This window comes from Parasteatoda tepidariorum, chromosome 6 (genome assembly GCF_982258835.1).
Source record: "Parasteatoda tepidariorum strain Cologne lab strain chromosome 6, Ptep-v5.0, whole genome shotgun sequence".
Classification (NCBI taxonomy): domain Eukaryota; kingdom Metazoa; phylum Arthropoda; class Arachnida; order Araneae; family Theridiidae; genus Parasteatoda; species Parasteatoda tepidariorum.
This window is the reverse complement of record NC_141760.1, coordinates 65,324,203-65,336,437: the sequence shown is the minus strand read 5'-3', so window position 1 is coordinate 65,336,437 and position 12,235 is coordinate 65,324,203. Positions and strand designations below refer to the sequence as shown.

Here is a 12,235-nt window from a genome sequence, read left to right as displayed (position 1 = left end):
ATTCCGCTCTTTATTTGATTTGCCAATTTACAAAGCTACGCCTAAGACAAGTATCTCAAACTAAACGTCAACAATATGCAGTCAGAATTCGGGGTTGCAGCTGAGCTTTGGGAAGACCCAGCAGCTTTGGGATTTAGGTGTCTTCACAAGATTAAGCGAATCGATTTTCTTACCTTCTAATTAAGTCACATTCTGGAGTCCAGCTGCACTACGTTTCAGCGTTAAATTGTAAGAGAGCTCGAAATATATAAATATATTTAAATAGAAAATTCGATTGCTGATATAGTAGATTATTCTTAATTTGCTTACATTTTAGAATCTTTGGGTTCATTTAAAATTAATTACATTTCAACGCTTAATGAAATTAATTCTCTTCAAAAACAAATAAAAAAAAGAACACAGGTATTTGGAAAAAATGATTCGAAAAAAGAAATTTTTCGAAGGCAAATATGACAATTAATTTTCATGTGATATACTGCTCATTAAAACCAATAACTTTCAGAAAGAACATTGTTCTTAATAGTACAGTTAAATTAACGTAAAGCTACAATATTCTTCTTCAAAGTTAATGCAAATGTTAAAACAGTTAAGTTTCTAAGTTTCAATGTAGAGGATGTTTTAAAGGTAAAATATCTATTGATACCTATGCAACTCAGAAATATATAAATATATTTAAATAGAAAATTCGATTGCTGATATAGTTGATTATTTTTAATTTGCTTACATTTTAGACTCTTTGGGTTCATTTAAAATTAATTTCATTTAAGAGCTTAGTGAGATTAAATCTGAAATTAAATTTTTCGTAAGCGAATATGATAATGGATTAAAATTTCTTTCATTTGATATACTGCTACTTGAAACCAATAACTTTCAGAAAGAGCATTGTTCTTAATAGTAAAGTTAATTTAACGTAAAGCTACAATATTATTTTTTTAAAGTTAATGCAAATGTTAAAACTGTTAAGTTTCCAAGTTTCAATGTAGGGGGTGTTTTAAAGGTAAAATATCTATTAAATACCTATACAACACAGAACATCACAGTATCCTTTCAATGAATAGCAGAATATATGTATATATATATATATATATATATATATATATATATATATATATATATAGTTGTAAATAGCTTATTTAAATAAAATTTAAACTAAACTAAACGGTACATTATAGTGAGTAGCAAAGTTATTATCTTAAAAGGAAATTAAATATTCAAGAAAAAATTTAGAAACACGTAAAGCTGATTTTAGCTAAATTAGAGAAAGAGTTAAACAAAAAAAAAGAGAATTGTACATTGTCTACCAGTAGGAATCTTCCCCATTAGAGTTTATCCCGCCTATCTAGTTTGTTTTGCATATTTAACGAAGTAGAGAAGAAATCCATTTAAATAAATGTTGCTCAATCTAAATCCTGGAGGGAAAAAAACAACAGGAGATTAAACCGTGTAATATGTTGCACTTCTTTAAAAACTCGAAAGACAAAGAGATTTAGCATTGTTAACTTAAATTATGCAAGATGCAGAATAGAAAGAAAAATATATTTGTTTTACATTACGCGTTTTAAATGTTTAAGCACTTACAGATAAATCTTAAAATTATTCGAAATTCAGCTAGAATAGATGATTTTACACGAAAACAAATCTAAAATATTTAAGCATTTAATACCTTTCACAACTATTGAAACGGTGCATCATAATAAGGGGTAGATTCATTACAATTTTGTCTTCTTTTCTCATGACTGGTGTCAAAATTTATAACGTTTCATATTTATTTAATTTTTGCATGTAAACTGATGATATTTTTCCTGTTTGGTGGCATCCGTTTAAATAGGTAAACTATTTTCACATGATTTAAAGCGAGCGATGGCTCTAGGCTTACACGGTCCATTATATAAATTCTTAAAGATGCTAAAAACGTACATTTGTAATTTGTATATATTTTTGATGAATATATTTTACTTTGAAAATTGATGATGGAGTTGATAATAAAAAATTGTATCATTTCTCAATTCCAAAATAATAACCTGATTTTTTTCCTCACCCAAAGGAAGAATAGTACAATTGAATTCAGGTTTCAATTCAGTTAAATACAATAAGAAAACAAAGTGGGCGATTGTAAGTCAGCAGCGCAACAAAATTTAGCAATAAACGGGCTCAGTCAATCAAATAGTGCACGAAAGGCATAATTTCGTCAACTCTAACCGAATGAGAAAGGCATTTTAGTAGCCATTGTTTCTGCTATTTTTAATAGCCATTGTTCTTGTTATATTTAGTAGCCAACTTTTAAGAGAATCAAGCATATTTTCTACTTTTTGAGAAATAGTTTGAATGTTATAGAAAATATCCAAATGTTTTATAATCACTTCAAATATTAGCATAGTTGTGTTGTTAAAATTAAACAAGACAACTCACAATAACTTTCTGTTAATTATCTTTTTAAATTTTTAAGAAATATAAATAATGCAACAAAAACTGAATTATACATGCATTTTCGAAGAACACGTTATTTGTCAATATTGCTGGCAAAATACCAATTCTTTAAGTATTGAGTGAAATCATCAATTTTATTATTTCATCAATGGAGGGAGCCGTAATGCAGATTTCCTTTCTATGACCAATGTAAACAACAATAAAAAAAAAACAGAGTCGAAATCTGCAATTCAATTGAAGCCAATAGCGAGACCAATTGCGCGATTGTAACGAAACAACCATCTTCAACGATTGATGCTGAGATTCACCGGCAACGACGTCACTCCAAAAATGTACGGAAGACATCGATTTACCAATACTAAAAGAAGTACTCAGAGAAAGAATCCGACATCTGCTTCAGATGCCTTGGTTGTTACCATCATGGACACCCACACATTCTCTGCCTTCTTTAAGAAATAGCTGGTATCAGTACGTGAAAGATATTGAAGCATATGATTACTATTGATTATGTAATATCCTTTCTTGGGGATGTCAAAGGAACGAGTTAGAAAAGGGGTTGTAAAAATTCATACCCTCCCTGGAGTTATCCGATCAGACGTCAAACAACAAAAGTCAGAAGCCGCAGGAATCGAATATTATTGGCAAAAGGGGGGATGAAAATAAGATATAGGGCACGTGCATTCTTGTTTGGGACATGCTTTCTCCCCTAATTACGTATTGGCATAGGTTCAAAAAGTAATTTACTTTTCCGAAGTAATTGAACTTTTGAGTCATTTTATTTTTCGTGACTTGCATTTTGAATCTTTTATTATGTTTCTTTCATTATTCCGGCTGCTGCTTTTTTAGAGACATTTTATTTTACTCCAAAGTATATTTTATTTGCATTGTGCACCATCATTTCGAAATAGGATTTTAATAACTTCCATACATATTTTGAGCTTGGTAATTTTCGATTTTGGGGATTAGGATGTTATTTCAATGAGAGTTTCATTTAAAGTAGCATTCGTTGAAGAAGGTTTCGCTTAGGTGCTGGGTTAAAATCGATCAGAAAGTAAAATTAATTAATAAACTAATTAAATTAATAGCAATACTATGTTAATTAAATGAATAGCAATAATAAATTTAAAAATTAATTAATAATTATAAATTTAAAAAAATTGATTGAAATCGAAACATTAAAAACAAAATTAAATTTTCCTTCAGTTCTAATGTAATCGCACGTTTTAAGTCAAGTAATCTTAGTTTTCCAAGTAATGTTAAATCTGTAGAAACGATTACTAAATTTTCATTAGAAAATATTTCATTAAGGTTCAGTAATACATTTCAGTGAAGTTCATTATTCATAAAGTTCAACAATTTTATTACGTGATCAGTGAGTCCCGATTTCTTAATTAATTTGCGTAATCTGGCAGAAAGAATATAATTTTTATTTTAATTATTTCTTTTAAAAGCGTTTAATTGTTTTTCGTTTCATATTTTTTCAGAAATTCCAATTAATAATTTAAGTTGATATTTTATTAGAATTGAAATGTTTATATCGTTCTCAAAAATACATGCTCCAGGAACTGTTCTGATTTCTATTTGATTTATTTCTATAAAGTTATTGTTTTTTTGAATATAAATTTAGTAAATTCAATAAACAACTTACTTTTAAATATTTTATTAAAATTAATAAAAGATTTTCTGGACAAGCTATTTGCAAAAATGTGGAATACGAAAGTGTTTTTTTTTTTTTTAATATAGTGAACAATGTTTTAAGCTATTTTTTTAAGCATAACAAAAATTCAGATCGATGCTGGTGGCTACGTTTTAACTAGGATAAACCAACCAGTGAAGGAACACAACCCAGTGAAGGAACATTTCATATATATTGATTAAAAATGAGAATTTGAAAGTTTTTCTTTAGATTGATTGGTAACAATAGCTTACTGCCAAACAATAGGAAGTCATCTAACAATGTTTTGGATTACCTGGTCAAATAGACTTCTCTGGAAATGTTTTTGAATTTGTTATTATCTCTGCAACACCTTGTTTCTTCTTTGAAAAAATTATAAGGTGAGTGTTTGCATTTATATATTTGAAGTGGAATTAATTGCATGTAATAGTTTTATTTTTCTCACTGTGAAAAAGAGAATTCAAAATATAGTTATTGAAGTTATGTTTTATTTTTTTAAGCATCATAGCATAATAAAGTACTGAGATAAGGGGGTGTTTATTCACTGGATCACCAAACGATGAAAAACCAGTGAAGGAACAAGTGTTCCTTTACTGTTTTCTTTTCTGAGTTAATGAAAATAAAATATAAACTTTAATTTTCATGCACCATTAGTGATGTTCCGCATCAAAAGTATGTTAAAAATACGAAAAACAACTTCTAACCAGTGAGGGAATAGGCATGTTCCTAGTGGATGAACAGTATGTGTTAATATATTGACACTTTAATTTCAATTCATGATTACAAAAAAAAGTTTAAATTTTCCAAGTATTTATATGTTATAATTTCAATTCATGATTACAAAAAAAAGTTTAAATTTTCCAAGTATTTATATGTTATAATTTCAAGAATAGGCTTGTTTTTAAATATTTTTATGGCTTATAAATTCATAAAGAGTATTAAAAAATAACCAAAATTAAGTGTTCCTTTACTTGGTGTTCACTCACTGGAAAGAGCTGTTCCTTCACTTGGTCTTCTTACTACTTGTCATTTGAACCTCCAAAACTTTAAAACAATATTATGTAAGTTCTCTAAAAAAATTTTTACGTAATTTACAATTAGTAACAAATATGTTGACACTGTCATTTAACTAAAATTACGAATTTTGAAATTAATATGGTTTTTTAGAAGGCAAGCGAAGCTTAACTGTTCCTTCACTGGTTAATTTACCCTACCAAAACTTTATAAGACATTGATATTATATAGTATGTGAAAGTTTTTTATATTACACATTACCTTCATTTTATAAATATTTAAACACATGGAAGATTTTTCATAGAAGAAAAACATACATAAATAAAAATCCACTCAAAAATAAATTTAAAGCAAAGAAAGTCTGCTGAGATTACAGTCTAAATTTTATAAAAACAAAAAAAAACACTTCCTTGTAAATGCTTTTGAGAGTTTAGAAACGTTTTAAGAAAAGGAAAAAAAAACAAGACTGAGTGAAATATGCCATTATAAAAAAGGTTAGGAGCACATTTTTCGTTCAAGAAATCTATTTCTTATAACGGCTAACCAAATATTCCTTCAACTACATATAAAAGCTGAGATTCCAAAGTTATGCTTACATACTACTAATCTCCGGAGACATAGAGAAAAATCAATAAGATATCTAAGTAATAGGAAAGAAGTACGTTATTACGGATCAATGCCCATGAGATGAAAATTCCCGGGGAAAGGAAGATTTCGAGAGGAAAAAAAATTGCATTATGCTCCTTCCAGCTAGATCATAATCAAGTAACTAAATACAATCTCTAGTATATTATTTGCTAAACTAGTAGTATCCTTTAGTGAGGAAGTGCTAATCAGTGTTTGGACCTAAATGAATCATGGCAGTTACCGTGTATCCGTCGTATGTCCAGGATCCAAACTTCATAAAGCATGTTTGCTCGTCGAATGGGAAATATTCGACGTCCATGAGGCAAGAGCTCTTGTAGATGGCTGGAGGCTTCCAATATACCATCCCGTCAGAGTGGAGAATCGCTTTGGTCATAATTGTCACTTCGTAGTTTCCATCTGCACTGGAATCAAAAGGAAATGTTGTTATAAATATGGTGTTTATCTTATATCCCATAGTTTTGTTTGTACTTACAGTGCAAATTCAGTTACACCTTTGTTTCCCCCCCCCACACACACATTTATCGAAATTTTGTTTTTTCAACAAATGTCGACCTTTTTTATATCATGGTACTTGAGATACAGAGCTTAATGTTATACAAAGCATTACTCTAATGAATGTATTGCTTTGTGTGAGTTATGCTGTCCTCTGTTTTATAACAAACTATAAGCTAGATGTATAATATTTTTAGGTAAAATAGACTTGCATGAACATAAAAATGAGTTTAATTTTATTTTCCAGTTAATGTACTTGGATCACTATTCAAATAAAACCAACCTTCAATTGCAAAAATATCACGGGTGTTATCACAGTCGTTTTCAGTAACAACAGCAAAAAAAAACTTAGTTTGAGTGCATTTAATTCGAATCAAAGCTTTAATTTTGTAGTATATGCACTCCCTTTCTCAAAAGAACTGACTGGTTTCTTAAAATAATAAATATTTTTTGCCCTGAAGAATGTTGAGAAGAAATTTAAAATCTGTAATTATACATGCAGTAAAATTTAAATGTTTTAATTTTTTATATTAAAACTTAAAGGCATTATTCTTAAAATAGCTATTTTTTTCCATTCGTTTTACCTAAAACTCCTTTATAAGCTTGCAAAGGTAATAAATTTTTTTTATTTAAATTTGAAAGCTCCTTAGTGCATAAAATAGCTTGCTTCCTCCGATAAAATTTCAATAAAATAAGTTTTGAAAAAGTTTCAAACGCTTAAAAAACATTTTGCAAATTGTTTTTTTTCTTTTTTGTTTCATAACTCTTTTAGAACCATAACACATGAAGAAAAGCTGATAGAAGGCTTCAAATTACTTAGTTTTAAAACTAGTTAACTTTTAAACTCAGTTTTGTTTCATTAGATTTAAAAGATTATTTCAAAGTTAACATTTTCATTGTATGGAGTCAAATAAGATGTATTATAATATTATTTATATATTAATAAAACTTTAAGTTTTTATTTACATGATATGCATTTTTGAGATGATACTATTATTTTCATATTTTGTAAGCTTTGAAAGTAATTCATACAATAAATCAGAATAAATAATAAATTCCATAGATTCCAAGCCGGCAGATATTTAAAACATTTAAAATTTTAAACTTATTATTCTTCCTAAGGAATTGATTGAAGCATTTCGAAAATTCTTCTTAGCTAATGAGTTTACTATTAATTTCAATCTGACTATTTGGAATTTATGATTCGAAACACTAAGTATTTGCCTCATAATAAATTTTCCCTTCTAAAGGCACAAGTTTATTTACAAAAATAACGTTTATAAAATTATAACATTAATATAATTACGAAGTGAAGAGAAGAAAGCAAAGCACGATGAACTTACTAAAATAGCACACAAGTCATAAACAAACCTAACCAACATTAAGGCCGAAGAATACTTTGCGGCTATTAGTTCTCACGGTTTTCTTGAATCCAAAAGTTCAAAAATGTGATCTTAACCATATGCTTTTCCAGAAACGGGTGTTCCAATTTCAGCGGCACTAATTCAAAATTCTCAACTCAATATTGAATTGAACACCGATATACTTAATGCTATTGTTGCCAAATGTTGCAATTAATCGCTATAAACCTACCAAATTTAATCATCATAATCGTGTAAAACTTATTAAAATTTAAGAAGTGAGAACTTTGTGAAAAACTATATAAACATCAGAGAATGATTGCAGCATGTATATTCTTAGAACAATAATTTAGCAAAGAAGGAACTTATGGCATAGATTAAAAAATTATCGAGAAAAATTTGTACCAAAGCATTTATTTACTGTATAGGTTGCTATTTAACACCAGGAAAGATGTTCCGTAATCACTTCCTTTAATATGCAGTTTTGGAATGCTGGTAGAAATTGAAATAATAAAGAACTATGTATTATGGCTCTATATTGTTATTTGAGTGAGAAAAAAGATCAACACGGCAGATGACAGATTATGAAGATCATTATAAAGGTCAATGTGACCAAAGATAATATAAAAATCATCAAAAATCTGCTTTTAGAAGAACTCTTAAAGGCTGTTTTAAGTGCATGAAAACACCATTTATGTTATCCAAAAACAGATTGAATTGATTTTGATTAACTTAACACTTCTTATGCCCCAAAATTCAGATTCGTCTTATTTTGATAATATTTATGTCCTTTTCTCACTCAAATGGGTTGGTTTTAATGGTTAAATTTTTTTAGAAATTTGTTATGTCAGCCCTTCATACATAAACTAAAGCTTTTTTAAAATACATAATTTAGAAAGTGATCGCTACTGGTTTCTATGAGAAATAATTAGTAAACGATAAATAAAAATTAAGCATCTTAGCTGAAATTCTTCTATTATAAATTTCTAAATTACTTATAGCATGCATGTTTCAGTATGTGTTTCTTCTTATGAAAACTGACAGCATGCACAAACGCTGTTACTGTTGTAAATGTCAAAGTATCCCAATGTTAAAGGCGTACAATGAAACACATTTTGAGAAATGGAATGATCGAAATATCTTTGCATATCTCTTTACATTCTAGAACATGGGGTCCTTATTTCAAGCATCCTTTTTCATACTTGAAATTAAACTTTCACAAAATGAAACCATTGTTGTATTGTATTTGCTTACCACGGAATAAAGCATCAAAATCACCATTTTCATTCAGTTTTTTGATAAAATAATTTCACTTTATGTCAAGAAAAATAATGCCTCCCAATTCTTTCCCCTCAAATACAGTTCTTGTGATCGATTTTCTTAAAAGCTCTTGAAAGGAATAAGGAAAATAGTTTTTTAGAGTTTGTCTTTAAGACAGATTGTCGTTTCATGTTATGGGACGTTTTACTTCGATTGAAGGACATTTTACGTTCATAAATGCTGAGTGTCTTTTTTATAAATATTTTAAGAAAATGTTACAGCAGTGTATTTAAGGTTGGTGCTGTTTAAACTTCTTTCGGAGAAGCATTTTATTTAATGGCCTTTTGGATTAGAGTGAAAAAAAATCGCTATCTTAAAAGCAAATGAAATTCTATTATTTTTATAAAAACAATGGAATGTTTATAAAACCAAATCATGCTGCATACAATGTTTATATTATAAATGGGTGAAAGTTATTTTTTATCTTTAACTGATATAGTTGTTTTTTATGTTTAACTTAAAATAAAAATACACTGTAAAAATTACGGATCAAATTGCTGTAAAAAGCACCGTCATTCTGGGTGTCGGTATTTCTTACTGTAAAATTCATTTTTATCAGTACAATCAGTGAAAATAGTATCTGATATCCCGTAATTTTTTCAGTAATAATTACAGTAAAATTACTGAATTACTCTTATTAAATAAATATCACTGTAAACATTGCGGTACAATATTTAACGATAAAAATGGATTTATAGTAAAATGGATTTTACGGATGATGCACCCAAAGCTTTAGTACTTCAAACCGTAATTTAATCTGGAATTTTTCACAATGACGGAGAAAGCGTCAGTTAAAATCATATTCTTACAAAAACAAATATTTCGAGAATACGCTACAAATAAAAGTATCTGCACAAATATTGGTGTTTTGATTTCATAATATTGTTGTCACTTTTTACTTAGCATGTTTATTTCGTATCCCATTTTTGTGATATTTTGTCAGTTCTCCATCCTCTTTGCATACCATTGTCGTTGCGAGACTTTTTCTCATCGAAATTTGAGCAAGCTTCAAGACATTTTAAATGAGTGATATTTTGGTCACTTAATACTGTCTGCATGGTTTTTTGCTCGAACAAACTTCATTAATAAAATGCTTGCTACGATTAAATCAGAAACGACAGGAATCCGGACTAACTAAACAATTCGTTTAAACAAGTTTTAAGAGAAATACAAATTACAGTGTATATTTTTCAGTAGGGGAGAGTGGGGTCAATTGTAACAGGGTACGATTGTAACAGAGCAAAATTTTTCGAGTGTCGGGTTCTAGATTTGGTTCCTAGGTGGCGCACAAGGTGTATTTAATAAATCTACATGTACACAACCATTTTTAACACAACCTGGCAACCATTTTTATGTACTTTTGAAAGAGTTACATCACAAAAGATATTTTCACGCTACGTAAGTACTTTCTTTGGTATTAGAATATTATATTGCGACAAAGTAATTTTGTTTAAACAAATAAAAACTATTAACCGAATATGTAAGTGGGCACCTTAATTAACATTTCAAAAAAAAAGATTAGTTTTGTTAATTAACTAGCATTGTTTTTAACAAATGAAGCTGAAATGGCGTCTTGGGGACGATTGTAACAATAAGTAAAGGGACGATTGTAACAGCTGAAAATAAATAATCTTATGCTTACAAACCATTATTTAACTTTTTAAGAACCACCGGTTGTTTCCTATATCATTTAAATTACGTTGCATGTGCATTATTTTATTTGTCACCTTTCACAGCATAAATAAAAAATTTTAACCCCTTAAAATTAAAAGTTTAACTCTTTAGGTCTCCGCTCATTATTATTTTTACTCCTAAAATATTACTACTATTTCGATCAATGAAAAAATATATCACAACTATGATAATATGTATAATTAACTATGTTTTAGTTGAATTTATGAACTGTTACAATTGACCCCGTAAGTGGGGACAATCGTAACAAGTGCACGACTGTCGAAAATTGTTAATAACTAATATAATAACATTTAAAATAAGGTATTTATTTTTTTTCTAGTAGATGATAGTCTACTTTACTCGTCTGTCAATTAATACTAATAATATATTGGATTTTTTGTTAGTTAAAAATAATTAAGTAAAAAATGTTACAATTGACCCCACTCTCCCCTACTGTTTTTTAATTATCACTTATGAAAATGCTTCAAATTATAAATTATTATGAATCTAAAACAATTTCATGCTAGTCTTATTTAAGACAAAACTGGGCTTTATCTTATTCCAAGAAACAAAATCTCCTCCCTTCGTTTCTCTTTCGCTTTAATGACATGGTTTGTGTCACATTAGCATGTCGACTTCAATGTTATGTTCGGGGTAGGTCTCATTAGAATGCCTCAACACGAAATTTTCATGGTTTCTAAACTTGAAGCTATTTGGTGTCCAGAAATCTTTAATGCAAAGCATTGGAGACAGAAACATTAGAAACTCGAGTCAAAAGATTCGAATAATGGAGAAACTTGCCATTAAAGAGAAATTTAGTTTTTTTGTGTATCTTTTCATTCTTGATAAATTGAATTTAAACACGAAACGGGTAAATATACATTATTCTTATAATTCGTAGACTTTTTTAAAGAATTAACTGCACCAAAAATTAAAAATGGAATATGCTTTTAAAATTATTCAAAATATTAAAAAAAATTTTTTTTTATTCGTTCTTAAATAGCGGAACATTTAAAGTAACGTATTAAATTGAAAAAAAATGTGTTATTTAAAAATTTGAAGTGCATCACTTTTATTTCTGTTTTCTGCATTTTGAATACTTTCTAGAATTTAAAATGCTCAAATCAATAAGAATGTTACCAGCCACGGAGAAAAATGTTCTATTAAAGTTAGCGTACTGCATGGTAATGATATTTCGGGGGAAAAAATCATACTTCTGGTAAATAAAAACGAAATATACAGTATTTAAACCATTCATTAGGTAATTTTTCCGTTCATATGCTGTTTACTGAAAATTCTGGTTTTAAAATATATATAGTTTTTTCTTATCATGCAAATAATAAAAGATACAAAACTGAAAAGTAAATTATACCAAATAACTGATTTTTATGCCATACTATACGGTATCATGATGAAATCAGCAAGTTTTGCCACAATTACCAAATTTCATCACCTATTTTAAAACCATTATATATTGTTTAATTTATAAAAATCATCACCAATGCTCTTCCAAAAAAATTACTATCTTTTTGGTGTTACTAGAGAGCCAGAAGCACGATAAGTTCGACCATATTTTGGTAGTTTTGACATTATTGCAATTCTCGATGTATCATATGAAAGCCCA

At 28.4% G+C, this 12,235-nt stretch overlaps 1 protein-coding gene across 1 annotated transcript in view; it reads right to left on the bottom strand.

Moving 5' to 3' along the window:
• The window catches only part of LOC107439542 (acetylcholine receptor subunit alpha-like 1), a 131,287-nt gene that overhangs the window by 17,784 nt on the left and 101,268 nt on the right, over positions 1-12,235 (bottom strand). The window contains exon 4 of the mRNA XM_043050920.3: positions 5,985-6,165. Within this exon, the coding sequence (XP_042906854.1) occupies positions 5,985-6,165 (181 nt within the window). The remainder of the gene's footprint in view (positions 1-5,984; positions 6,166-12,235) is intronic.